Consider the following 26,351-nt stretch of genomic DNA (forward strand, 5'->3'; position numbering starts at 1 on the left):
AACTTATAATTTAACATTGTAATAACTTTTAATCCTTACTTCTGCTAACTTCTGCAATGTGCTGAATTGGCACGATTGTAACGCCGCTATGAAATGTCAGCTAATGTTGTGACCACAATTTTGAGTTAGCATTGATACGCTAATGGCTACTCTTGTAGCTGTAACAAGCAGCGCCGCTAGTATCAGTTAGCCGCTAGCATCAGTTAGCCGCTAGCATCAGTTAGCCGCTAGCTTCCGCTAATGACTGAATTTCACCGCTTTCCCGCATTTCACAACAAAGAAATAAGAGTTATCAGAACTATTGTCCCTTGTTGTGAACCCCAACTTAAAGATATTTATTGTTTGTTTGTTTTTTGTTTTGTTTTTTGTTGTTGTTTTTTTTATTGTATGTTTTATTGCTTGAAGTAGGCCCTATGCCTAATTTTGAGTTAGCATTGATACGCTAATGGTACTACTCTTGTAGCTGTAACAAGCTGCGCCGCTAGCATCAGTTAGCCGCTAGCATCAGTTAGCCGCTAGCATCAATTAGCCACTAGCATCAGTTAGCGGCTAGCATCAGTTAGCCGCTAGCTTTCGCTAATGACCGAATTTCCCAACAAAGAAATAAGAGTTATCAGAACTATTGTCCCTTGTTGTGAACCCCAACTTAAAGATATAAGTAACAACAACTCACCAACTTGTTTTTGAGCAGACAACTGGCTTCCTTTGTTGTGCTAACTTACATTATTGCCCTAAATGTCAGTAATTTATATTTCCAAGTTTTACCAACTTAAATCACTGTTACAAAAATACAAGTTGGCTCTTTTTGCAGTGTAAACAGAGGGGGGTGGAAGTTGTCTTAGGTTAAGAGTTTAATACAAAGTTTTCTTGTGCTGGCAGAGGGAAGAAACCCAGAATAGAGAAAGTGATACTAGCAGAAGAACACTCTCGTCTAGCTTCACTTCAGCTTTCTGCTGACCACAATCCCTCCGACAGCACAATGAGGACACTGTTAGATGTGTGGAGGCCAGTCTGTTTTTAAAAGGAGGAAGCAAACACATTTAGGAGTATCGAGTTCAAGAAAGCCCAGAACACCCGTCCACTCCCTCTGAGAAAATGAAGTCAACGGTACGCCTCCCTACTGCAGCTGCACACACACACACACACACACACACACACACAGTGCTGAAGCTCTGCAGCAGAGAGGCTGAGGGCACATTCCCTCTTTCCTCAGCAACTAAAGCCCTGACAACAGTTTACTGAAGGCAGTGAGGATTTCAGAATAAAGGCCTTCTATAAGAAGTGAGGAGCATTTATGGGTACAAGTCAGGAACCGGCCTACCTTACATATCTCAAGGGTGCTGAGTCCAAAAAAAAGGTTCCCAAGCGAAATTTTGAGTTTTTGACCTTCTAATTTGTATCAAATGGCCACCAAATTGCCCATCTTGCTCAGTCATTGGACCATTTCCCCTTAGTTTTTTTGTAAGTAGGCAATCAAAGATGAGGAAATTAAGTTTCTAGATCTATAGTCTAGAGTCAGAGCAAGGATATAGTGGAGGCTCAGTGTCTTTTTTATGCATACATAGATATGCAAAATACCAACTGTAACATTTAAAAGTGATATTGATTGAATATTTATGTCGGCCTTAAAAAAATGACACAAATAATGCTTAATTTCACCTTAAAAGTTGGTATTTTGCATATATATATATATATATATATATATATATATATATATATATATATACATATATATACATACATAAAAAAGACACTGAGCCTCCACTATATCCTTGCTCTGACTCTAGACTATAGATCCAGAAACTTAATTTCCTCATCTTTGATTGCCTACTTACAAAAAAACTAAGGGGAAAATGGTCCGACGACCAACGGCCGCCATTTTGATATGCAAATGAGAAGGTCAAAAACTCAAAATTTTGCTTGGGAACCATTTTTTTTTATTCAGCACCCTTGAAATAAATAACGTAGGCCGGTTCCTGACTTGTACCCATAAATGCTCCTCACTTTCACTTTTTGGACAATTCCGTCTAGACTATAAAGGCACAATGAGGAGGCTTTGGCCTTGTGGCCTTAAGGCGTGTAGAAGAAGGTTACAATGATTTTCCTAATCATTTATGAGCCACTAGAAGTAAGTGGTGGTGTCTGTATCTGTAGAGAGCTTGCCCAACCTGGTTGAGTGTTCTAAATTCTCCTGTCTTGACACAAATATGCCAATTAACTTCATTATGTCCTTCCTCTACTAAGTCAGTTATATTATGATGATAACCTTATAATAAGACTTATAATATCAAGTGTCATGCAGAAAGTCTTTAATCTACCATGCATTAAGTTGTTCACTGCATGATAGCATGAAGGGAATAACTAATTAAAATCATTTTAAAAGTTTAAATACTTTAAATACTACTGTACATGTCAATAGAATATCCAATCACACTTTTTTCATGAGTGAAAACATTACTTTTTGGACAAAAGGTTTCCACAGGACATGGATGGTATTTGCAAGCCATGCATCAGTGTCTGATTCATGCCGTATCATTCAGTATACTCACAGGGAGGATATCACAGTTCATCATTTCACAGAGCATCCCTTGTTGCTCAGTGGAAGCAGCAATAGAAACAAGACAAAGTAAACCAACACAGACTCATCCAGCTCATTACACCATAACTGCATGACACACTGTAACTGTATGACAGTGAGTGCAATATTCTCTTACAAATCTAATGAAAATCTGGCAATCCAAAAAGAAATCAGGCTGTTCAGAGTAGCCTGAGGCTAAAGTTTCATTGAAACTAACATCAATCAGTTCCAGCTGAGCCTTTCCACAATCACTGCATGGTGTCTCCTTTCACTCTCATCTCGTTTGGCCATAAAAATGCACTATTGACTATTAATTACAGTCTTCCAATTTTTACACACAAGGATAAGCTTACCTGTCATGGGGAGTATTACATAGTCTGTAAAAAAACAACATTTATAATGTTTTCTGTGGCTCTAGAGCAGTAGTTCTCAAGCTTTTTGAGTCGCGACCCCCAATTTAACATGCATGTTGTCCGCGACCCCCACTCACTGAACAGAATGACCACAAAATGACGCAAAATGACTAAAAAGACACAAAATGACCAAAAAAGGAAACAAAATGACCAAAAAAGACACAAAATGACGAAGAAAAGACACAAAATGACAAAAAAGACACAAAATGACTAAGAAAAGACACAAAATGACCAAAAAAAAGACACAAAATGACCAAAAAAAGACACAAAATGACCAAAAAAGACACAAATTGACCACAAAATGACTAAAAAAAGACACAAAATGACCAAAAAAAGACACAAAATGACCAAAAAAAGACACAAATTGACCACAAAATGATCAAAAAAAGACACAAAATGACCAAAAAAAGACACAAAATGACCAAAAAAAGACACAAAATGACCAAAAAACCCACAAAATAACCCAAAAAAGACATTAAGTGACCAAAAAGACTAAAAGACCTTAACACATGAACACTTTAACACAGTGGAGACAGAGCTGAATTCCAAAATGATTGGACGACCCCCAGAAACCATCTCACGACCCCAATTGGGGTCCCGACCCCAAGGTTGAGAATAGCTGCTCTAGAGTAGCTTTGTCACCTCTAAGAAAATAACCGAAATGATGTCGAAAATGATGATGAAAAAAAAATAAATAAAAAGGGTGTAAATGCCTGTGTGATTGTAATGTGAGTTAACTACAGTGGTGGAAGAAGTATTCAGGTCTCAAACAGACACAGTGTTATTTTCTTCAACCAACCAAAATTGGCTTGGTCATAACTTGGTCATAATTGGTCATAACATAGTCTGACTCCCCGGATGTAGTCTGTTCTAATTATTACTGGTATAAAGCTTCCATTAGCTTCAAACGCTCCTCTTCCTCTAGCTCAACTATCTATTCTGCAGGGCAGTCACCACATCCTGGGCTCAGAGCTGAAGAACTAGAACTGTGGCTTAAAGCATTCAGATTGTTTTCTCTCATCCAAATATAATAATGGCTGCAGCTCCAGATCATCATTCTCCAGAACTGACACAGTGATCTGTTTCATTCTGAAGATTACGCTTTTTCAAAGGCAACATGGCTCAGTTAAATTTTTTGTTTCAAAACAAATCTTCTCGTCTCTTCTCTGAGCTGATTTTGACATCTGATGATTTGCAACCACTACACTTCATAGTGATGTTTGTTCAAACAGAGAGACTGAGTCTAACTTCTGGCATTAAAGGAATGTTTAAGCCTTTAACCCTTTATCAGGCAAAGAACTATATTTGGTAACTTCAGGTAACATTTCGAGAAAAAAGTTGCAAATTCACTAGATAAAAAAATTTAAATTTACTAGAAAAAAAGTTGCAGATTTAAGAGATTTAAAGTGGCAAATCTGCAAGAAAAAAGTGGGGAAAAAGCAACTTTTTTCTCCCAGATTCACCACTTTAACCCTTAATAGGACACTCATTGAAATACTTGCAAATTCCAAATTTCAACCCTAGAGAAGATTGGAGGATATTACATACTGCCAGAATGTGTAAAAAAAAACATACGAAAATAATATTTTGAGAAAAACGTTTACTAGATTAAAGTGGCAAGTCTACAAGAAAAAAATGTGCAGATTTATGAGATTTAAAGTGGTGAATCTGGGAGAAAAAAGTTGCTTTTTTCCCACTTTAAATCTCTTAAATCTGCAACTTTTTTTCTCAAAATATTACCTGAAGTTACCAAATATAGTTCTTCGCCTGATGAAGGGTTAAGATTGTGAAAACACTTCGTGAAGAAGCAGCTCCTCCAACTTTGCAACTCAATAAAAGACACTATGAACTGTTATTATAGGAAGGGTGTGATCCAAGGACATCAAGGCCTCTTCTGCATCTGTTTCGACCTGTCTTTACCACACTTTAAAGAAGTGCATTGGTAAATTGCATGACAGCAAAAGCGTCATATTGAGCAGGTTTGTGTGATTATATGAGTTCCTTATTTTAGCAGCATATTTTGTGGATATGATATCATTCTCGCTGATGTTTTGCACTCAATGCTCTCCACATAATGTTGATGTTCGCAGTGCAGCACATGTCATATAGTATTTCTACCTTCTCATATTTATTCCAAACAAATTAGTTAAGGTTGTGTGAACATCCTAATAAAAAGAGCACATTTAAAAGCTTTTAATAACAGTTATATGAATTAGAGTATCCTGCAGAAGAAGGGAGCAAAACAGACAAATATTTGCAGTGGTGGAAGAAGTATTCAGATCCCGTACTTAAGTAAAAGTACTAATACAACACTATGAAATTACTCTACTACAAGTAAAAGTCCTGCATTCAAAACTTACTTAAGTAAAAGTACAAAAGTATCAGCATCAAAATGTACTTAAAGTATCAAAAGTAAAAGTACTGGTTATGCCGAATGGACCCACTCAGATTGTTTTATATATTCTAAATATATTATTACATTATTTGTATTGATGATTTTATGTAAGCAGGGTTTTAATTTTGTAAGGATATGGCTCATTTAAGTACTTAATATACTGTTATAAGATTTGATAAAATAAAAAAAGTCTAATCACCTTAAATTGATCATATGTTTTATGTTGAATCTTGACCTGAAAAGTAACTAAAGCTGTCAGCTAAATGTAGTGGAGTAGAAGTATACATTTAGAGAAAATAGAAACACTCAAGTAAAGTACAAGTACCTCAAAATTGTACTTAAGTACAGTACTTGAGTAAATGTACTTAGTTACTTTCCACCACTGAATATTTGTTTGTACTAACTTCATGACATCTTTACAGTGTAACACACAACCAGGAGCTATAATATGTATAAGAGAATAAACAGTAAATGCAGACTAGATGACAGTTTTGGGTCTAGTCCCACTTTCAATCCCAACTGGACCTCTAACTTTGTAGACCAGTTAAGGTCCAGTATCTCCCAGCATCCCTCCTCATGAGGAGCAGCCTACCTTCCTCGTAGCCCCAGTCCAGCTCATCTTTCCCCGGGTTATAATCCGACTCCTCGTTCACGTTGTCAGCCATGATGCTTGGCAGTCAGCTCGCTGTGGGTACAAACCAGTCCGTCCTCCCAGTACACTTCCAGTTGCACTGGTTTTTGTCCGTTTACTTGGACACAAACTCTCTCGAGTGCTGGATGGATTCCCAGCCGAGCAACAAACTCCCCCAACTGTTCACTTCTTTCTTCTTTTTATGTCTCTTTTTCTGAGTTTCTTCTCTTTAAATTCTCTCCTTCTTCTTATTCTTTTATGTCTTCTCACAGCTACTAACTGATGTGTGTGGAGCTCTCTGCCTCTCTGTGTTTCTCTTTATTCTGTTGCTCCTCCTCTCTCTCTCTCTCTCTCTCTCTCTCTCTCTCTCTGTTATCTCTCTCTCTCTCTCTGTCTTCCTCTCTGTCTTACTTCCTTTCTCTCTGTCTCTCTGTTGCTCTGCAGACTGCAGGTGTGCTCACTCTCTCACTCAGGTTTTCTTCTAAATAATCATAGATTCCCTTCTCTTCCCTCTGTGCTCCAGTAAAATAACCTGTTTTTAATTGTTTCTATCATGTTATTATCATTATTCCTGCTGTTTTGGGTGCCCTGCTGGTGTTGTGTGTGTGTGTGTGTGTAGGAATGCTGGCAGGAAGGTCATGCTGGTGTTTCTGTTGGAGGCCACACAGCTCAGCCACCTCTGGGTGAAGGAAACAGCAGCGGTAGAGAAAACAGGCCAGGCCGAGAGTGTTTAAAGGCCAAACTGTTCTCCAACCTTGATCACTTCAAGATGGACAGAAAAAACTCTGAAACACACCCACATTCACTTTTTTTGGCACAGGTTCTCGTGAAGCTCAGTGGTATGGAAGTAAATCTGTGTCATCGGAGTTTGAAATAAAAAAATATGTTGAATTTCTAGCATTGAATATTTATGCATTGAAATTATGTATCTGAATGTTTTTCAACGTTAAAAATTAAACCGCAAAAAATTGAACCGCAAAAAATTGAACCGCAAAAAATTCAACCGCAAAAAATTCAACCGCAAAAAATTCTACCTAAAAAAATTTAAGCGCAAAAAATTCTACCTAAAAAAAAATTTAAACCACAAAACATTGAACCTAAAAAAATGAAACCGCAAAAAATTCAACCGCAAAAAATTAAACCGCAAAAAATTAAACCTCAAAAAATTAAACCTCAAAAAATTCAACCTCAAAAAATTAAACCGCAAAAAATTCAACTGCAAAAACTTCAACCTCATAAAATTCAACCGCAAATAATTCAACCTAAAAAAATTTAAACGCTAAAAATTTAAACGCTAAAAACTTAAACGCTAAAAACTTAAACGCTAAAAACTCAACCCAAAAATATTCAACCTAAAAGAGAATTTAACCACAAAAAATTCAACCTAAAAAAATTTAACCGCCAAAAATCGAACCGCCAAAAATTTAACCTAAAAAAAAAATGAAACCGCAAAAAATGAAACCGCAAAAAATTAAACCTCAAAAAATGAAACCGCAAAAAATTAAACCTCAAAAAATTACCCCTCAAAAAATTAAACCGCAAAAAATTCAACTGCAAAAACTTCAACCTCATAAAATTCAACCGCAAATAATTCAACCTAAAAAAATTTAAACGGTAAAAATTTAAACGCTAAAAGCTCAACCCAAAAAAATTCAACCTAAACCTAAATCTAGTTTTTTATAATAGTTATTATAATCAGTGTTATTTTACTTTGAGCTACCTATGTCAGTATAAGTCAAACCATAGAACAAAATAATATATTTACAAGATAAACATTTCTTTTTGACAATGTCCAACACACATTTAGCTGTAAATAGTGCCGACCATTTCTTCCAGTTACACAAAATGTAATGTAGTTAAAGTTTATATTGAAGGTTGTATGTTTACTTATCAGCATTTACATGGAACTACTCAAATTCACTGTGCACATTACTGACTCTGACACACTGAAGACTGAATCAAACCCACATTCACTTTTTTTTGGCACAGGTTCTCATGAAACTCAGTGGTCACATACTAAAAGTGTCTGTATGTAAGCATGGTTATATTTTAGAGCTTCTGATGGTTAGATAAGATTTAATTTGTTATTTGAGTTATTTGTACAACCGTGTCTGCAAAAAGTCAAAAGGGAAAAATAGTTCATGCACTATAAAAAAAAAAACCTGTTGTTTTTACGGTAAAAAACCAGCAGCTGTGGTTGCCAGAACTTTACCGTAATAAATGCGGTGCAACTTTTTGTAACATTACGGTAAAGCACTGTTGATTTCACGTTCAAGATTGCCCTTTTATTCCATATTTTACCGTAAAAAATAAAAAGTTTTTCCATCAAAATAAACGCTGTTCTGCCATATAATTGACAAGAAAATACTTTATAAATGCCGCATAAATTAAAGATTTTACCATTAAATATTACAGTATATTTCTGTTAGAGATATGGTGTTTAGTACATTTAACAGTGAGAAAAAGTATTTTTACAAAAAATAAATGCAAAAATGATGGCTTGTGTATATATATTACAGTATATTTTTGCTATGAACATGGTGCCAGTGTATTTTACAGTGGAGTAATGTTTTTTTGTTTTTTTTTTAATTGTAAAAAATACTGTTTTGGCTGAAATATACATACATTGTGTTTCATTGTGACTGAAATTGAATTAACCCATTGATCATTATACGGTCTTTTACTGTCATGGTTTAGCAGTTTTTCACCGTAAAATCTACAGACATTTTTTACAGTGTGTCCCCTATTGTTCCTCCTTGCTTCATTTCTTTCTTTCTTGATCCATAACCTTCAGGCTGCTGGTGTTAATTGCCCTACATTCCTTATCAGGAAATTGTCCTCAGAGCCGTCTAAATGCAGGCGAGCTCCCCTGTTTCCACTCTGTGGAACTGAAAGCAGAACAAGTGGTGAAGTTCACACGTACAGGGACAGGTGGGTGTGTGTTGTCTCATTTGTGCAAATGCCACCCATTGGAATTTATTCATCAATTAATAAAAAGTATGGCAACACTTTACAATAACCATCATTTATAAATGGTAAACAGATAGTTTATTAATGTTTAATCATCATTTATAAACCGTAAATAGGCCTTTTAGAATGATAAATACATCATTTATTAATGTTTAACTAACTAAATCATTTATAAATGGCAAATAGATGGTATATTAATATAAGTTTATATTGACTTTACCATTAACAAACCAATAAATTATAATTCATAGTTTATTAATAGTTTTAGTTGCACTCATTTTCACATTTTTAACACAATATTAAGTTTGTTAATGACTTAGAAATTATTCATATACCTTTAAGAAATTGGTTGAAAACATTTAAAGATTAAATATGTATAGCACTTTGTAAATGTTTAATAACTGGTCTATAAACCATCTATAAACATTACTTAGTTAGTTATTGTAAAGTGTTACCAAAAGTATGATTGAAGTAAAGTAATAGCTCAATGAGCGCTTTATGCACTTACTTAATTTTTTTTTCAAGAGACCAAACTTCAACTGTACTATAGGTGGCATGTCAAATATCCAAACTGACAGGTTTTGCCAACTTGCAATTGTAGTAGAGTTGACTCTGATTACAGATTGGTTGTCTCACATACTGTCAGTGCTGGAGAAACGTCTGGCTGCACCCTAATCACTCTGAGATAAAGGAAAAAATGCCCTGGCTTGTTTGTAGATCTTTAACCCAAAAAATAATTGTCTTGGGTGGTGCAAGCTGCAACCTTGTAGCTGGGACGTGAAGCCCTTACAGAAGTGGCAAAAACTGCAGTTCCTCGACTGGCAACTTAAGGCTGGCTCCAAAAATGGAGTCGATCCGAAATTGAAACCATTTTAACCAGTTTGAAACCTCCTGGTCTGCCCGGTGGAGCTGATCCGGATGGGCCTTTCAAAATTCCAGCAGGAGTCGCCAACGTCGGTTGGCCTCTTTTCCCCTTTTTTGTATTAGCCAGGAGTTAGGAGGAGTCAGCTGATGGGAGCAACCTTTTTTTAACTTAATTTGGGCTATTCAGAGACCTTTGGTTTCACAGAGAATATATTCATATTTGATGCAGTCTATGGACGTGTAAAAGAGACAGCAGAGAAAGCAGAAAGGGAGGATAAATCCATCTGAAACACGCTACCAATATTTCCCACATTCCACACCTCCAGCTCCATACTCCTGAATGACCAAATAAAAAAAATATGACAGAAAAAAAATTGTGTAGTTATCACTAAGATAATATGGTCATTAAATGATGCTGTAGCTACAAAGTCTCACTGTTGCATGTTTTGAATGGTAATCCTTCCAGGGACTACTCTGGCAATGTTTTTTTTATGTGCACTCTCTCTCTCTCTCTCTCTCTCTCTCTCTCTCTCTCTCTCTCTCTCTCTCTCACACACACACACACACACACACACACAGCCCTTTGCTTCTCCCTGCAGGAAATGATGAGCCATTACAGCTTTAACTATAGCTGCTGTTTTTTTGTTTTTTTTAACTGTTGCCATTTGTATTTATAATGTGTTGTTGTTGTTATTAGGGCCACGGGGCAAGGCACTGGTCCCTACAGCTATTACACTATCATTTTTCTTTTTTTTTCTTCTGGACACAATTTCGTCCTGCTACTAGTTTAGAAGTTAGTTACAAATTATATATCAAAATGTGCGGTTTGATCGGGATCAGTGTGTTATTCTTTTTTTTTGCTATTACTCTACGGAATACGAATTTTTCGCAACATAAGTTGCAAAAAACTGCCCAAAATTTTGCATTGGAGTGAGTGGGACAGCCAAAAAAATGAGCGAAAAAGAACAATAATTGGAGTTTTTTAAACCTCTACTTCTCCGGCATAATTTCACCTAGAGACTCCATTTAAACTTTAAACAGTAGACACAAGTCTTGTGTATCGGTGTATTAATCCACGTTTCGATAGGTCATATAGTTTTTTATCTATCCCTGTTCAATGACCATGATCATTTTTGGAGAAATTCTGAGATTATAATGGGTGTGTATTGCACGGAATGTTCGTGTCACAGTGTGTGACATCATCACCAGAGTGTAGAGGGAGAGAAAAAACTGTCAAAAATTAAATTTTAAAACTGCGCTCCAGGCCGCAAATTCCACTCTACAGAAATAATTTATACATAGAAACGTAGGAAAATTAGTCTTCTCCCTCACAGTCCTCTGGTAAAGCTGTCAGAGTTATAGTTTGGGCGTAGGACGCACAGATGATCCACCAACACCACCAACAGCCTCATTGGCTCCCATATTAAAAACGCAGGGAGATTTCTGTAGAAAAGCTTACTTAACAGTTTTTCAGATCGCTCTAACAAAGCTATTTTTTCATTTTTCTTAAAAAAAACATATATAGACGTTCAGGAAGAACTCAGGATGCTCAAAGTGAAGTCGGATCAATGATAGGTATTATGGTTTTGCCAAAAATGCTTTCTGTTCGAGACGAGAAATTCCAGGTCCATTTTGAGGTTAAAGGTCATAGGTTGCTGTATAAATAAATACTTGTAAAGGAATGCTTGTTGTAGGTGTGCTCCTTGTATATTATATAGTATCATAACATTACTAGTATTAATTGTTTGAAATCTCTGAAGAATCTCATCACTTTCACAATTTCCAGAATTTTCTATTTTTTTTATAATAGTTATTATAATTAGTCTTATTTTACTTTGAGCTACCTATGTCAGTATAAGTCAAACCATAGATCAAAATCATACATTTACAAGATAAACATTTCTTTTTGACAATGTCCAACACACATTTAGCTGTAAATAGTGCCGACCATTTCTTCCAGTTACACAAAATTTAATGTAGTTAAAGTTTATATTGAAGGTGATATTTTTTACTTATCAGCATTTACATGGAACTACTCAAATTTCATAGTTTGCAATGAACATTCACTGTGCACATTACTGATTAGTTTGATGTTTGAGCATTGATCGATCTTACTGCAACTCCTCGATGAGTGTATTAGCATTGGAAAGACATTATTGCCTATTGAATTGAATGGAATGGCTCTGGATCAGTCTGGACTGCCTTTTTGACCTGGTCTTGGACCTTACTTGGACTAAATTAAGTTGGTCTTGACTACAGTTCAGCTACGTAAAGAGAAATCGTTCACTTTAAACTGTATTTTCATAAGCTGTGTTCTCAAAATGGTGTTTCTAACAGTCAAATAGCCTCTGACCGACCTCTACCGACCAAATTTGAGTTAATGACTGCAATGACAAATGTAGCCACTAGAGGCCACCAGAGTTATTTTCGGCTTGTAAGAGTTTTTCAATCATTTTGTGACATAATGTTTTTGGGTTTTTTTTGTCAGTAGTTGACTAGCTCCTACAATCAAATATTTGTGTTGCATTGGTGGAAGAAGTATTCAGACCCCTTACTTCAGTAGAAGTACTAATACCACACTGTGAAATTACTCCACTACAGTAAAAGTCCTGCATTCAAAACTTACTGAAGTGAAAGTAAAAAAAAGTAGCAGCATCAAAATGTGCTTAAAGCATCAAAAGTAAAATTATGGACCCACTCAGATTGTTATATTTATTCCAAAATGTATATAATTGTTAATTAATTATTAGTGATGCATTTATGTAAGCAGTGTTTGAATTTTCTCAAGGTAGGGCACCTTTTAACTGATATACTTTTATGTGGTTAAATGATATAAACATGCTTAATCATTTTAAATTTATCATATTTTTCATGTCAAGATTCAACATAAAACATGATCAATTAAAAGTGATTAGACATTTATTTTTTTACTCATAATAGTATATTAAGTAGTTAAAATGTGCCCTGTCTTTACAAAATTAAAGCGCTTACATAAATGCATCAATAATAATCAGAGGTGGAAAAAGTATTCAGATATCTTACTTAAGTAAAAGTACTAATACCACACTGTGAAATTACTCCGCTACAAGTAAAAGTCCTGCATTCAAAATGTACTTAAGTGAAAGTACAAAAGTATCAGCATCAAAATGTACTTAAAGTATCAAAGTAAAAAGACTCGTTATGCAGAATGGAGCCGCTCAGATCATTTTATATATTCCAAATATTATATTAGATTATTATTAATGATGCATTTATGTATACAGCGTTTTAATTTTCTCAAGGTAGGGCTCATATTGACTACTTAATATTCTGTTCTGAGGTTTATTTTAAAAATTGTCTAATCACCTAAATTTAGTGTTTTTTTATGTTAAACCTCAACCTGTAAAGTAACTAAAGCTGTCAGCTAAATGTAGTGGAGTAAAAAGTACAATATTTGCCTTAAAATGTAGTGAAATAGAAGTATAAAGTGACATAAAATGGAAATACTCAAGTAAAGTACAAGTACCTCAAAATTGTACTTAATTACAGTACTTGAGTAATAGTACTTAGTTACTTTCCACCACTGATAATAATAATAATCTATTAGAATATATAAAACAATCTGTGTGGAGCCATTCTGCATAACGATTACTTTTACTTTTGATACTTTAAGTACATTTTGATGCTGGTACTTTTGTACTTTAACTTAAGTAAGTTTTGAATGCAGGAGTTTTACTGTAGTGGAGTAAACTCAGAGTGGTATAAGTACTTTTACTTAAGTAGTGGAGCTAAATACTTTCCCCACCACCGACAAAAACACCCACTAACTGACTCATAGTTATATTTATCTCAATAAAAAAACGGCGTTAATGAAATACATCTTGATTTTTTCCGAGGGGACCCTGAAGACATCATACTGTAGCGTGGCGAGGGCGGGGTCACCGTGTGACGTAGAGCCGAGGCTCTGGCTGTTTATTGTTCCTTCCTCTCTACGCCGAAAGAGAAAACAGGCTAACAAGCTGTCAGCTAGCTTTTTAGCTTCTCCCCTCACGGTTCACGGTTGGTTTTAACAAAAAAAAGGTGTTAACGGTCGAGACAGCTGACTGCACAAACCAGGGGCCATGGCGTATGCGTACCTCTTCAAATACATCATCATCGGAGACACGGGTAAGCTGCCGCATCAAGCTAACTCTGTTAGCATCGAGCTAACTCTGTTAGCATCAAAGCTAACTCTGTATTTCCGCAGTGTTGGATGGTCCAATGACGTGGTAAAAGCAGAGACGCAAGGGGTGGGATGACAGCTCCGATTCTACTGTGTTATTATATTATTATAACATTTTAAACACCTCCAACAGTGTCAGAAAATCACACAAAGGCGAATTAATATAATATTTTACCTGTTCTTCTTTGCTGTAGCAGTTGTTGACACAGTTGGGCCTATTGTGCGTTTGCGTCCAGGGGTGGGGGTGTTAGCATAGCATGCTAACCATGCTAGCTGCCTAGCTTTGCATCAGCTGTTTCACTAAATAAAAAGCAAACAGCTGTCACAGCAGCATGATAACGACTTATTAAGTGTTGTTGCACTGAAAATATATTCATAATAGCATTTTCTTGTTGTTTTGGATGCATCTTATAATAACATAGTGTACACTAGCTTAGCCTCTTAGCCTCACAGAAGGCCAAAACGTCAAGCTAAAGCCTTAATATTCCCCTAAAATGGCGTAGAGCACTTGTTATTTCTGACCAAATGTTAAGGCTGGCTGGCTGTCGTGATGAGCGGCCTGCTCAGTTAGCTTGCAGGTGCATTTGCAACACTGCTGTATTATAATGATGTAGCACCAGTGTTAAAAAAACAAAAAAAAAAACAGACTGGGTTAACAGCAGTCTGCTCAGGTGGAGTGGAAATGGATCATGCAGTCTTATTATTTACAATTGGGCCAAAATATACTATTAACACCCAAACAGGTGTTTCCATTAAAGATGGCAACAAGATAGATAGATAGATAGATAGATATACTTTATTTATCCCAAGCTGGGAAATTACAGTGTAGCAGCAGCATTACACACAGAGACAATGACAATTAAATAAAAAGAACAACCTTGGCATACTTCAAGCAATAAAATATAAAAATACAATAAAATATAAAGCATCTAAAGAAGGAGTATGTATTAAGGAGTAGAATAGAATTCCAGTGCAGAATAAATATGAATATACAGTATAAAAATGTTGGTGCTATGAAACAAATAAGGTGCAATGAACAGTGTGCATAAAGAACACATAAAGTGCATAGACAGTATGTAATGAACCAGACTATTATTTGTTATTTCGTTATTATAGAATATCTTATTTTTCATGCATTTTTTTTACAGTCTTAGCACAGAAGTCCACACCAAGACAGCTGAGTGTAACTTATTGAAACCTATTAGGGAAAGATTCATGATGTGCATATGTGTTAAGCTATTTTAGATGATCACTGTGGTGGGCTGCACGTCTACTACAGTGTTATTGCGAAACATGTTTTGCCTGCTGTTGTTGTTTATCTGTAGTAGCAAGTGGTGAAGAGGGATGCAGCCAAGGTGCAGGATGATTACATGTTTGTCTACACCACAAATACTCTGATCAGTCCTGTGTGCAGGGTTTATTTTTCTATTTCTGGCAAGTATCATCACATGAATGTTGCAATACCAAGTTAGTTTTCACAGGCATCAACTACACTTAAACGTTGTTTGATAAAATAACCTGGAGCCGTATGTGTGCACTGCAAATGTGTTGAGTTGCATTTGATTTGACAGGTGTGCGGTAGTGCAAATCCACTCTCACAATATTTGTTACCAAATACCTTTATCGATGGCAAAGCAAATGATACTACCAGTAGAAAAGTCTGGTAAGTTCAAACTACCTCCCTATAATGCAGCTTTTGACAACACTTATGCCATATTACAACTTAAAATAACCAGAATCTAAGATTTAGAGACTAGATATCTATACTCGTATCACAATATGGATATAAAATCGATATATTGCCCCACCCACACCTAAACTTGAGCGTGTGTTTGCAGTGGCATTTATTAAGTTCTTGAAAAAAATAACAATTCTGATTAATTTAATAGTGCACGGACTGATTTCACAGGCGGTGCAAACTAGGGCTGTCACATCAACTAATCTAAAGTAGAAGATAATTAATTCAAACCTCAAAGAATGCACTTATTTTACCATCTATGTAATGCACTAATTTCTCAAAAAATAATACGATGAAGATGAATCTTAATGGTTAATATAGCGTCTGTAGAGGGTTTTGTGCCCATATGATTGGATGACTTGCTGAGAATATCATCGTCCATCATGATGTTTCACTGTGGACATCGTCATATTCCGATTTGGAAGACATTGCCCAACCCTATCTGGCACCTCTGATAGATACATGCTGTAACATTTTCTCTGGTTACTATGTGACCTGTAGTGTTCCAAATGCTCCTAAATATCACTGAGCCTTGCCAAAAAATTCCAAACCTTTCTCTCCTGGACTGAAGCCCCTCCACAACCAACCAGCTCCACATAAGTTCTTATAACAGTGCAGAGATTAGTGATTTCACCACATAGACATATATCATGTCTAAACTTGGGCTAGGAAGCGTTTGGGACTTTGTCAGAGAGCGTGGAAGTTTCCAACCCTTATTTTTTGCCAAGCACAAACCCAGTTGGCTCACTTGTTTGTTATTTCCCAGTGTAAATCTTCCTTAAAAGGCGAGGAGAGAAACCATCTTTTTTGCAGCAAAAACTTTCCAATTGCATTGCAGATCAGATTATAATTCTTTTTTATGAGCAATTAGAATTCCACATCTCAGAAAATAACGTTTTCTTTAGTTTCAACAATAAAATTGTTGCTTAATTGTTTATGTTTCCATATTGTAGAGAAATTAGAGTTATCCAGTTTCCAGTTTCCAAATGGTAATAATCAAGCCATAAAGCCGGCAAACACTACAGATGTGGAAATTATAATAGCCGAAGCTGCAGGCCTGCAAATACGTGAAGGAGCAGTTAGTTTTGTTGGAGGATGTTTGCTGATAGTGGTTTAGATGCGTTCCGTCAACAGAGATGAAAAGTTACACCGGTTAACATCTCACATGCAAACACACAGATCATATCAGGCAGGAAACTAGCCGATATCGTGTAGATTGTGTGCAGTACTACTTCTGCGGATCTGAATCATGCAGCAAATACACAGATTCTTTTTTATTTTTGTTAGCATTGTGAGGTAGGGCATTGCCTTGGCAGAGAGCTGCATTTTCACTTTTGTGTTGTGATAAGCTTGAATTGTCGTTAGGGATCTAATCCGTCTAACTATTTGCTAAAGGTAATTTAAGCCTGAAAAAGCCGTCAGTCAGGTTCTGTACATTAGTTTGATGAGATTTAAGTGAGATGGTTATTCCAAATACATGCTGATACAAGCCGTTTAGACGATAACATGGAAAAGGAGGTTTATTTGAATGTTGTTGTTTTTTTCCCCCAAAGGTTAAAGCAAAGTTGACACCAAAACATTTATTAAAAGCTGAAAGCTGTTAGGGAAAGTTACAATAAGTTATTTTTTTAACATAAAAACATATAACAATGATAATAATAATAATAATAATAACTAGCTATTACGAGAGTCCAAAGTTCTAATTTTTGCTCATCATCTTTAAGTTTGTGGCCAACACATTTTACTTTATAATGGACAAAAAAATATAATTATTAAATTGGAATGGATGATTTTCAATGCTTTACCATGCTAATAGGACATCTAATTTACTAATGATTTACTTGAAAAGTAATGTAATATGTTATTCTTTTTTTTTAATCACATCTGTTACCCAAGTAGGTTGCCGAGGTGTGACTGCAGAGATGTCCTAATTTTTTTTACAAACATAACATTTATTATTTTTAATTAATTCATTTAATCATGCATCCATTTTTATTTTGAGTGTTGGCATAATTGTGCACCTTTGATATAATCTGTCTGGTCCTTATCAGATAAGATTTTCTGGTTGTACTCGCTCCAGCCAGATGTTATCTGTCTTCTCCAGTAGTTTGACATCTTTCAGTTGGGTGTGTCTGTTTGTATCCTATTCACTAACATGTTGACACACTGGAACAGAAAAAAAACGGCATATCCCGAATTTACAAGTCCAGCTGGTTTGTCCGAAAAAGCCTCTGGACTTCATGATGGTCCAGTTGTATGGCAACAGATTCTTTTTTTCATATTGTTGTTTTTTTTAAAGGCCTTGGTTTTCTCTCCATTGTTCTCAAGTTCACAGTTTAACCTGCAAATGCCCCATAGCAACTGTTGTCATTTTTATTTTGGTATTTGGTCCAGCAGCAGTAAATAGTTATACATGCAGAGGAAAATGCCATCAATTGACTCATCCTATTGGTTTAGATTTGCAATAAGCATCAATACTACCCTCAGAGAATGAGAAAGACCCAGTGGATAAACATTTAAAAGGTTTTACAGCAATGTTGTTTTGAATTTGCTGTGTTTTTCCCTTAATCTCTGACATGTGTTCAGGCTTCTACATATTTGCACACAATTTTATTCCCAGTCTTCCTTTTTATATTTTAACAGATCCAAAGACTTTCAAGCTGTGTCTGTGTAATATAGTTTGGACTATTCTTATTGAAAATATTCCCCTTCACATCTATTTTCATTTTTATCATTTATCATTGATCATTTGTTAGGGTTTTGTAGATGTAAAATCTCAATGTGTCATTGATCCTTTCTGAAAATTGGTTCATATTATTACTAACTAATGTCTGGTGGTTCAAAATGCTCAGCATGTAATTGCAATATCCTCATTTCACGTTGAGCTGCTGAACTTTGTTACACACCATTCCCCCTCCTTTCCTGTCAGCTGTCTCCTGTGTGCTTTCATAAAAAAGGTGAATTCACTCAATAATACTTCTAATAAAATCAATTATATGCTGGTAGAGCTTTGCTGTGACCTTTGGAGAGACTTTTCTCTATGATGATGATGATATGATGAGGCAGCAGCTGGTTGTAGAGTTACAGAAGTGAGTAATTATTTATTAAACTGTCTGCGTCTCTAGAATAAAAGATGTAAGTTCTGTTTTAGGGTGGATTTTCCTTCTTTTAGCCGATGGCCTCCAGCCAGCCTGTCCACAGATCTCTCTGAAAGAAAATGATAGTCTCTGAACATGTTTAAACTTCCCAAAATAGACTCTCTTCTATGGAAGGATGCCTGTAGCTCTGCAAATTTCCATAGATTTACCACTTTTTAAACTTGTTTTCAGAATTTTGAGTTGTGCAGTGAATCACTATATAGCATTGCACTTATACCAACCACTTGTTAAAACTGTTGTCACGGTTAACATGTGTGGAACGAGTAATCATAGAAACCTTTGACATGCTCACACAAATACTGTAAAAGTAACAAATTGAAAGAAGATTTTTCTCTTTTAGACTGTCCCCTGGTTTTTAAATACATACATTTGTTTCAGAGTTTGGTTCTTGTAAACCCAAGACGTCTTCAACACGTGATTGTATAAAGTCATCCTTTCAGTGAAGCTAATTCATTATAGCATTTCTCCTTTTTATGTAGCTATGTCATAGCTGTGTTATGCAGCTGTCTGAGTAGAGTATGGGGTTAGTAATAACCACAAAGAATCTGCTGATTTTTAGGTATGTGTGGCTTAATGGCTGTCATATGACCTGGCATAGATCAAATATGCTAATATGCTAACGGCCTCATAGACATGATGGTTTTCTGACTAATGTATTACAAATGGTCTTTTGAGGCTTACAGTGCATTTAAATGGGTCCAGTCGTTTCAAAATGAGAGATGAGTTCAATATAAGACTTGAACCTGGAATATTGTGGCTTTATTTTAGACCAGCCAATCACAGAAAGCTAATGTAGTTAATGTAGTTTTGGTGTTGGAAGATCAGGTACCACGAGTCCTTAGTTCCCAACTGGTGCCCTGAATGCTCATTTGAGCATAACCCCACCTCTGTAAAATATGCGTTACCCCATTTAGGCCTAAAACGGCTAATAAAAATGCCTGTAAAACCTATGGGCGATTTAAAAATAATCCCCTAAAACCTGAAAGTGTAAATTCAACAGAAGTGTCAACTCTTCCTACTAAATAATAGATTTTTCAGCCTCTGTAGCAGATAAAAATTAAATTCAAAAAGTATTTGAGAGCTTATAGCTGTTATATCTGAGCTCCCTCCGCTATAGTCGTCTTCTGGATGGATTCTGATGCATTTCATTGGCCAAGAGACAGAAAGTAGGTGGGAAAAACTACAAATACTACAAAACGATGTATCCGCTTTCATGGTAGAATAACGCAAGAGCGCCCCCGGTTTTAATGGTAGAAATACGGTGATGCTTTCCCGCCTTAAATGGGTTAATTAGCCATTCTCTAACTGTATGCTCTTATAAGTCCTTTACAAGAGTAAGTTTATGAAATTAAAGCACTTTTATATTAGATTGAGGTGAAGATGACTCACTTTACCCAACTGGTGCCCACAGGAACGACTGGCAGCTCAAGTACAGTGACAACAGATCAATTGCGATACACAAAAGTATATCAGTAGGAGTTAATGTAGGCCAGTTGTGCACAGACTTCCTGTGGGATTCCTCAGCAGGGATTGAGGAGCTATCTGCTGACCTCGCTAAGCTTCAGTTTACTGCTGTAAGTGAGCACAGCAGCATCCCATTGGCCTGCTGAACACTCAAATCTGCAGCATGAGCCATTGGTGAATATAATAAAGTAAATCCACATGGAAGACTCTGCCAACATGAGACTCTTATTGATGCCTTATTCTATTTATAGGAAGAGCTGGATTGTCGTCATTGACTTTAACTCATCAGAAAAGTGCTTGGAATAGTCTTCTTTTTCTTTGGCTCACAACAAGTGCTTTGCTTTTATTTTAACGCATATGTATCACGATATTTTACGTGGCAATATAATATCGATTCATGGCTGCCAAGTATTGATATTTAGTGTTCCATTAGTATTTTTGCCTTTTTTTTCCGGGGGCTGTAGCGGGCTCACTTTTAGTAAATATACTGGGGATACTGGTATCATATGAAATCAAAAGATCTAAGGAATCCATAGGCATCATGTGCATCAGGATATCGTGTGAAGTAACGCTGCAAATGTATTCATTCAAAAAATCCAGAGCAGTAAAGCTTGTTGTTTGTGAAAGTTTGATAAAATGCTGCAGTTGTTGTTGTTTTACATGTTTGATATCAGTTCAGTTCAGTTTCAGTCTGTGGGTTTGACTCTCATTGTGGAGAAATAAAAAGACTGAAGTGAGATGAATACACTGAGAATTTTCTCTTATTTGACAAAACAATTATTTATTGAATTTAATTTTGTTGACACAAAATGCAGTTAAACAGTTAAATTACATTATATTGTATCTCAATACCCATCATATCGCCAAATGCTTAAAATCGCAAAAATATCGTATTGTGACTCAAGTATCGGGATAAAATCGTATCGTGGGGCCTCTGGGGAGTCACACCTCTACTAGCTACTTATAATAATAATAATAATAATAATAATAATACATTTTATTTGGAGGCGCCTTTCTTGGCACTCAAGGACACCGTACAAAAAAGATAGAAAAGATTCAGCAATAAAATACAATAAAATACACAGAATTGATAACAATACAATACAAAAGATAGATTATAACTTAATTGCTGAAATAAAATCATGATAATTCTACTTGACCAGCTTTTACATAACATATATTAGTTTTTCATCAGCCAGCATTCTCCCCTGAAACCTATAAAGACAACAGTCTTCAATGGATGTTCAGTGTATCAGTCTGCCTTTTACTGACAGCTGAAAGACTTGTTGCAGCTAAAGCTAAAGCTTTCTAAAAACTGACAAAGCCATCCTCCCTATAATAAATGAGCATGCCACAGTCACATTGACCAACTATACCAGTATGAAGAACTGGTTTATGTTTGGATAGTCTCACATTGCCAGATCATTCTACTCCTAATGTTTGTGCTGTTCCAGTGCAGAATGTTGTTTTGGGTAGTTTGTCTTTAAAAAGCTACGTGCTGTTGAACACTTGCTGGTAGCTAATATTAAAGTTTTTGTGATGCTAAGCATTTGATTCCAAATCTGCTGAGGTATTTATCAAGTGTCAAGCCTTTTATTTACACTTTGGTTCTCACTGCTTTCTGACAAAATCACATTGATAACTGCTCATTATGACCTATAAGTAAAGCTGATAGGCTAGTTTAGACTTAGTAGGCTGTTTTATCGTCATTGTAAGGCTTGAAATAAGGTTTGCGGCTCCATTCCGACATTTTTTCCCTTTTTTCTGCCACTTGGAGCCCAGTGCTAATCTCACCAGTCCACATCTATTGAATCATGCTGCTGTTTGCTCACCCAGCCCTGAGAAATGACTCCACCTGTCTGTCAGTCAACCAGTAAACCTGTTCTCTAACCAGCTGCTGACTCACCTGGCTGGCTTTGTGTTTTCTGATAGCCCTGCTGGGCTATTTCCACATGTTGAATTACCTCTGATATGCAAGAAAGGGCTTCTGGTGTGATGAGGTGTTATTACCTTAAGTTGAAACGATGTGAAAGACCCCGCACTGTAATATATTGTGCTAATTATGAGTGATTGTATCCACTCCACCATATGAAGGCACAGCAGGTTTTGATTGTCGGCTGCATAGATGCTCCGTACAATAGGCGTCACCTTGTTACCACACCACTCTGAATAGGAAGTTGTGCGATGCTAGAATGGTCTGTTAATTGTATTGTGTTTCATATTTTTATTGATGTGTATACAAAAAAAAACAGAGGGACATACCTACATCAGGGTACATTGGTGTGGACATTAAACATGTTGTACACATCCTTAGATTTAAATTGTATGATTTTAAGAACAAACAACAGTCACACAAAACGAAACCAAATAGACTATACAATATTTAGATATTTAGACACAGTCTGTATAAAATGAATAAACTGACCTCATAAACATAACAGATAAAATACATAAATAATAATAAAAGAGAGAGGGGAAAGAGGAGGAAGTAAAAAAAAAAATAATAATATATATATATATATATATATATATATATATATAATAAAATAAATAAATAAATAAAAAGGGACAAAGAAAAGAAAAGAAAGGAGTGTATGGGGGGGTTACATCGTCACAAAAAAGTCCATAAACGGTTGCCATTTATCGTAGAATTTGCTCAAGCTTCCCCTTCTTGAATATCTAATTTTCTCTACTTTTAAAAAGGACATAGCCTCTTTAATCCATTGCGTGCTGGAAGGAGCTGTTGTGGATTTCCAGTTCTGTTAATTGTATTGTGACTAGTTTAGCTGATTGGAATAATGTAGCAAATGGAAGCTAAATTGCTTAATATTTCCTCTGTGATATCTTGGTAATAGGAGATTGTTTTGTAAACACGTCTGTTGACTGATGGAGGTGACATGATTGCTACACCTCTATATAGCTGCCCTTCTCCTGATCTTTCCATCCTTTCCTCCGTCTCTTATCATCATCATCATACAATGGTGCCTGCCTAGCAACGCCGCTGCCTGGCAATGGTAACCATTAGAAACCATGAAGAAGGAAGACCACGTCCCTCTATGTCACCTCCTTGAATGTCTTTCTGGCCATTTCATTAGCATCCTTCTCTTCTCTTCTCTTCTCTTCTCTTCTCTTCTCTTCTCTTCTCTTCTCCACCGCTTGTTGACACCATGCACTCTCTAACATCAAAATGATTTACCACTTGATATCCGTCAAGAAAAAAGCAAAATATCCTTCAAAAAGAAATTAAAGATATACTTTGTTAGGTGTTGGGCTTATTATATTTTTTTGGGGGGGGGTTTATTTAATTTTTTTGTTTATTTTGGTTGAAAGGACGCTACTCTTTATAGAAGCGATGTTTGCCTGGATTCATGATGTCCAGGATTACAATCAATGATACTGGTTTAAGCTGGATTGTTTTTTTTTTGTTTTTTTTGTATTTTATTTGTTTTCTGATCAAATGCATTTGACCAATTATTCCTAAACATTTAATCCAAATGGCTATAATTCAATGGTTTGATTCTACAAACTGTCTTTTAAATTTGTGCTGCATTTTGTAATTAACTTTTGTGCTGCACTTTTCTAATGTATTTTGGAATGTATTTTTACTGTTAAAGTTGTTGTAGGACTGTTGAGTATTACTTGTTGGAATGTTTTGACCCCAGGAACACTTTGACACGTTCTAAAAAACAAACTATTATAAAAACACGAGACAGTTTCGGTGCTTCCCTGAAACTGGCTAAAAGCATTTTATTTTCAGCGTACACATGATATTAGCAGAAGTGAAAAAGGCAATGTGGCACCAACAGTGTACAACAACAAATTAGGCTTTTAGAAATGTGATTATTTGAAATAGTGATAAAATATTATATTCTACATGCCCAATTTAAAAATAAACCATGTGCACTGACCAGATCCTGTAAAAACTGATGCTGACCCCTAATGTTAACTATAGCTTATTTGTTTGTTTGTTTACTGAGCTGACTGAAGCCAGGTTGGAGAAATGGTGTGTGAGCTCCTTGTTGGAGTTATTTAAACACGATGATGACTCCAGTGTTCCCATGTTTAACTTTAACACCTCTTACATCCGGAGACTGTTCATGCTTGTATTGTGTGACTCCATAATCACTGTTCCACACTAATAATCACTCTTTAATGTGCTATGTGTTTGTTTTCCAGGTGTGGGGAAGTCATGTCTATTACTACAGTTCACAGACAAGAGGTTTCAGCCAGTTCACGACCTCACTATCGGTAAGAACGCCTGTCCATCCCAGATGACACATTTTTATTTATTTATTTATTTTTTTAAACATTTGTTTATTGATTTTTCAGTGACATAACAAAATCAAGAGATGACATTACGAGAGTCAAAACAGTGTCAAGTGTAACAAGTAAAAAAAAATAATAATAAAAATAATAAATAAAATAAATTGAAACCAAATAAGGAATAACTTATAGTAAGAAGAAATTACCAAAATAAATAAATAAATAAATAATTAAATTTTAAAAAAATGGAAGCGAACAACAAATACACAGAACAAAACAAAAACACAAATAGGTCACCTACTGCTAAATAAAAGTCTAATAATATGTTCACTTAAGCAGAGATAAATAAAAAAATATTCCCAGCATGCTACAAAATCACACAAGAAAAATCAGGGTGGTTACTCAGGAATAGCCGTAAAAATCAATCCCTCAACATGTGCAAAAAATGGACCCCAAGTTTTATCAAACTTTGCAAGAGAACCATGATTGGAGCACCTAACCTTCTCCAATTTCACAAACTGAAGGATGTCCCTGATCCAAGAGGAGTGAGAAGGTGTTGCAGAAGACTTCCCAAATGACACATTTGATAAATGTTTTATTAATTGGAAATAAGAGTTGGGGCAGAGGACACCCGTACGTAATTGTTTTAGCCCTGTAGTTTATCTGGTTAAAGTCTTCCATGATGCTGACTTCTGTCCGTAGAATGAAACATCTCACTTGGTTCTCCAGCAGCCACAGTGACGGCTGTCTGCACTATTTTAGAAACTAAATCAATACCAATTGATTAACGCACTTTATAGTCTGCTCTTTCCATACATGTATTAAAGTCAACCATTGAGACATTTCAAAGTAAAGCAATCGCATCAGGAGGACCACGCCCGCTTATACATACTTAATTGGCGGGTGTGGCAGAAGCCCTACAAAAACAAAGGATGGGCTAATGTTATCATCTGACATCAGTTTTGCTGTATATAGCGTCAAAAAGATAAAAGATTATAGTAGATAAAATCCAATGATAGGTTTGAGGTGATATTGGACCTTTATTTTTGCATGTATAAAAGCTGTAAGTTAAACTCCAAACACAGCACTGGACTGACAACACCTGAAAATGTGACTTTTAGTCTTTTAGACTTCCAAGTGGATTCTGATAGGTTTTGTTTGTGGTGTGAGAGTAAAGCTGAGCCACCACAGGACTGTGTGTGAGTCCATATGTGATTTTAGCAAACATTCAGTTTCTCACCAGTTTCAGTGAGCTACAGCTTATATTTTCCTGATAGATCCCCCATCTCAAAAAAGTTGGGACATTGTCCATAATGTAAATAAAACAGAATGCCATGATTTTCTAATCCTTTGTGACATGTATACACTACCGGTCAAAAGTTTTAGAACACCCCAATTTTTCCAGTTTTTTATTGAAATTCAAGCAGTTCAAGTCAAATGAACAGCTTGAAAGGGTCCAAAGGTAAGTGGTGAACTGCCAGAGGTAAATAAAAAAAGGTAAGGTTAACCAAAACTGGAAAATAATGTACATTTCAGAATTATACAAGTAGGCCTTTTTCAGGGAACAAGAAATGGGTTAACAACTTAACTCTATGGAGTCTTGGGCTATTTTGTCCATTTTTGAATTCTTTTCATGTCTTTGTCAGTCATTTTGTGTCTTTTTTTGTCATTTTGTG

At 35.8% G+C, this 26,351-nt stretch overlaps 2 protein-coding genes across 3 annotated transcripts in view; one reads left to right on the top strand and one right to left on the bottom strand.

Annotated features, from left to right (window-relative positions):
• Window positions 1-6,281, bottom strand: part of ca8 (carbonic anhydrase VIII) — a 23,784-nt gene extending 17,503 nt beyond the window's left edge. Inside the window, exon 1 of one of the 2 annotated variants that reach the window (XM_059343975.1) lies at window positions 5,979-6,281. In XM_059343975.1, coding sequence (XP_059199958.1) covers window positions 5,979-6,051 — 73 coding nt within the window. In that variant the 5' untranslated portion in view covers window positions 6,052-6,281. The remainder of the gene's footprint in view (window positions 1-5,978) is intronic. The other variant, XM_059343974.1, reaches the window with a different exon arrangement.
• A 7,515-nt stretch (window positions 6,282-13,796) lies between these two features.
• rab2a (RAB2A, member RAS oncogene family) overlaps window positions 13,797-26,351 on the top strand; it is a 39,320-nt gene continuing 26,765 nt past the window's right edge. Inside the window, exons 1-2 of the mRNA XM_059343980.1 lie at window positions 13,797-13,997; window positions 24,589-24,660. Of these exons, the coding sequence (XP_059199963.1) occupies window positions 13,952-13,997; window positions 24,589-24,660 (118 nt within the window). The 5' untranslated portion in view covers window positions 13,797-13,951. The remainder of the gene's footprint in view (window positions 13,998-24,588; window positions 24,661-26,351) is intronic.

This window comes from Centropristis striata, chromosome 11 (assembly GCF_030273125.1).
Source record: "Centropristis striata isolate RG_2023a ecotype Rhode Island chromosome 11, C.striata_1.0, whole genome shotgun sequence".
NCBI lineage: Eukaryota > Metazoa > Chordata > Actinopteri > Perciformes > Serranidae > Centropristis > Centropristis striata.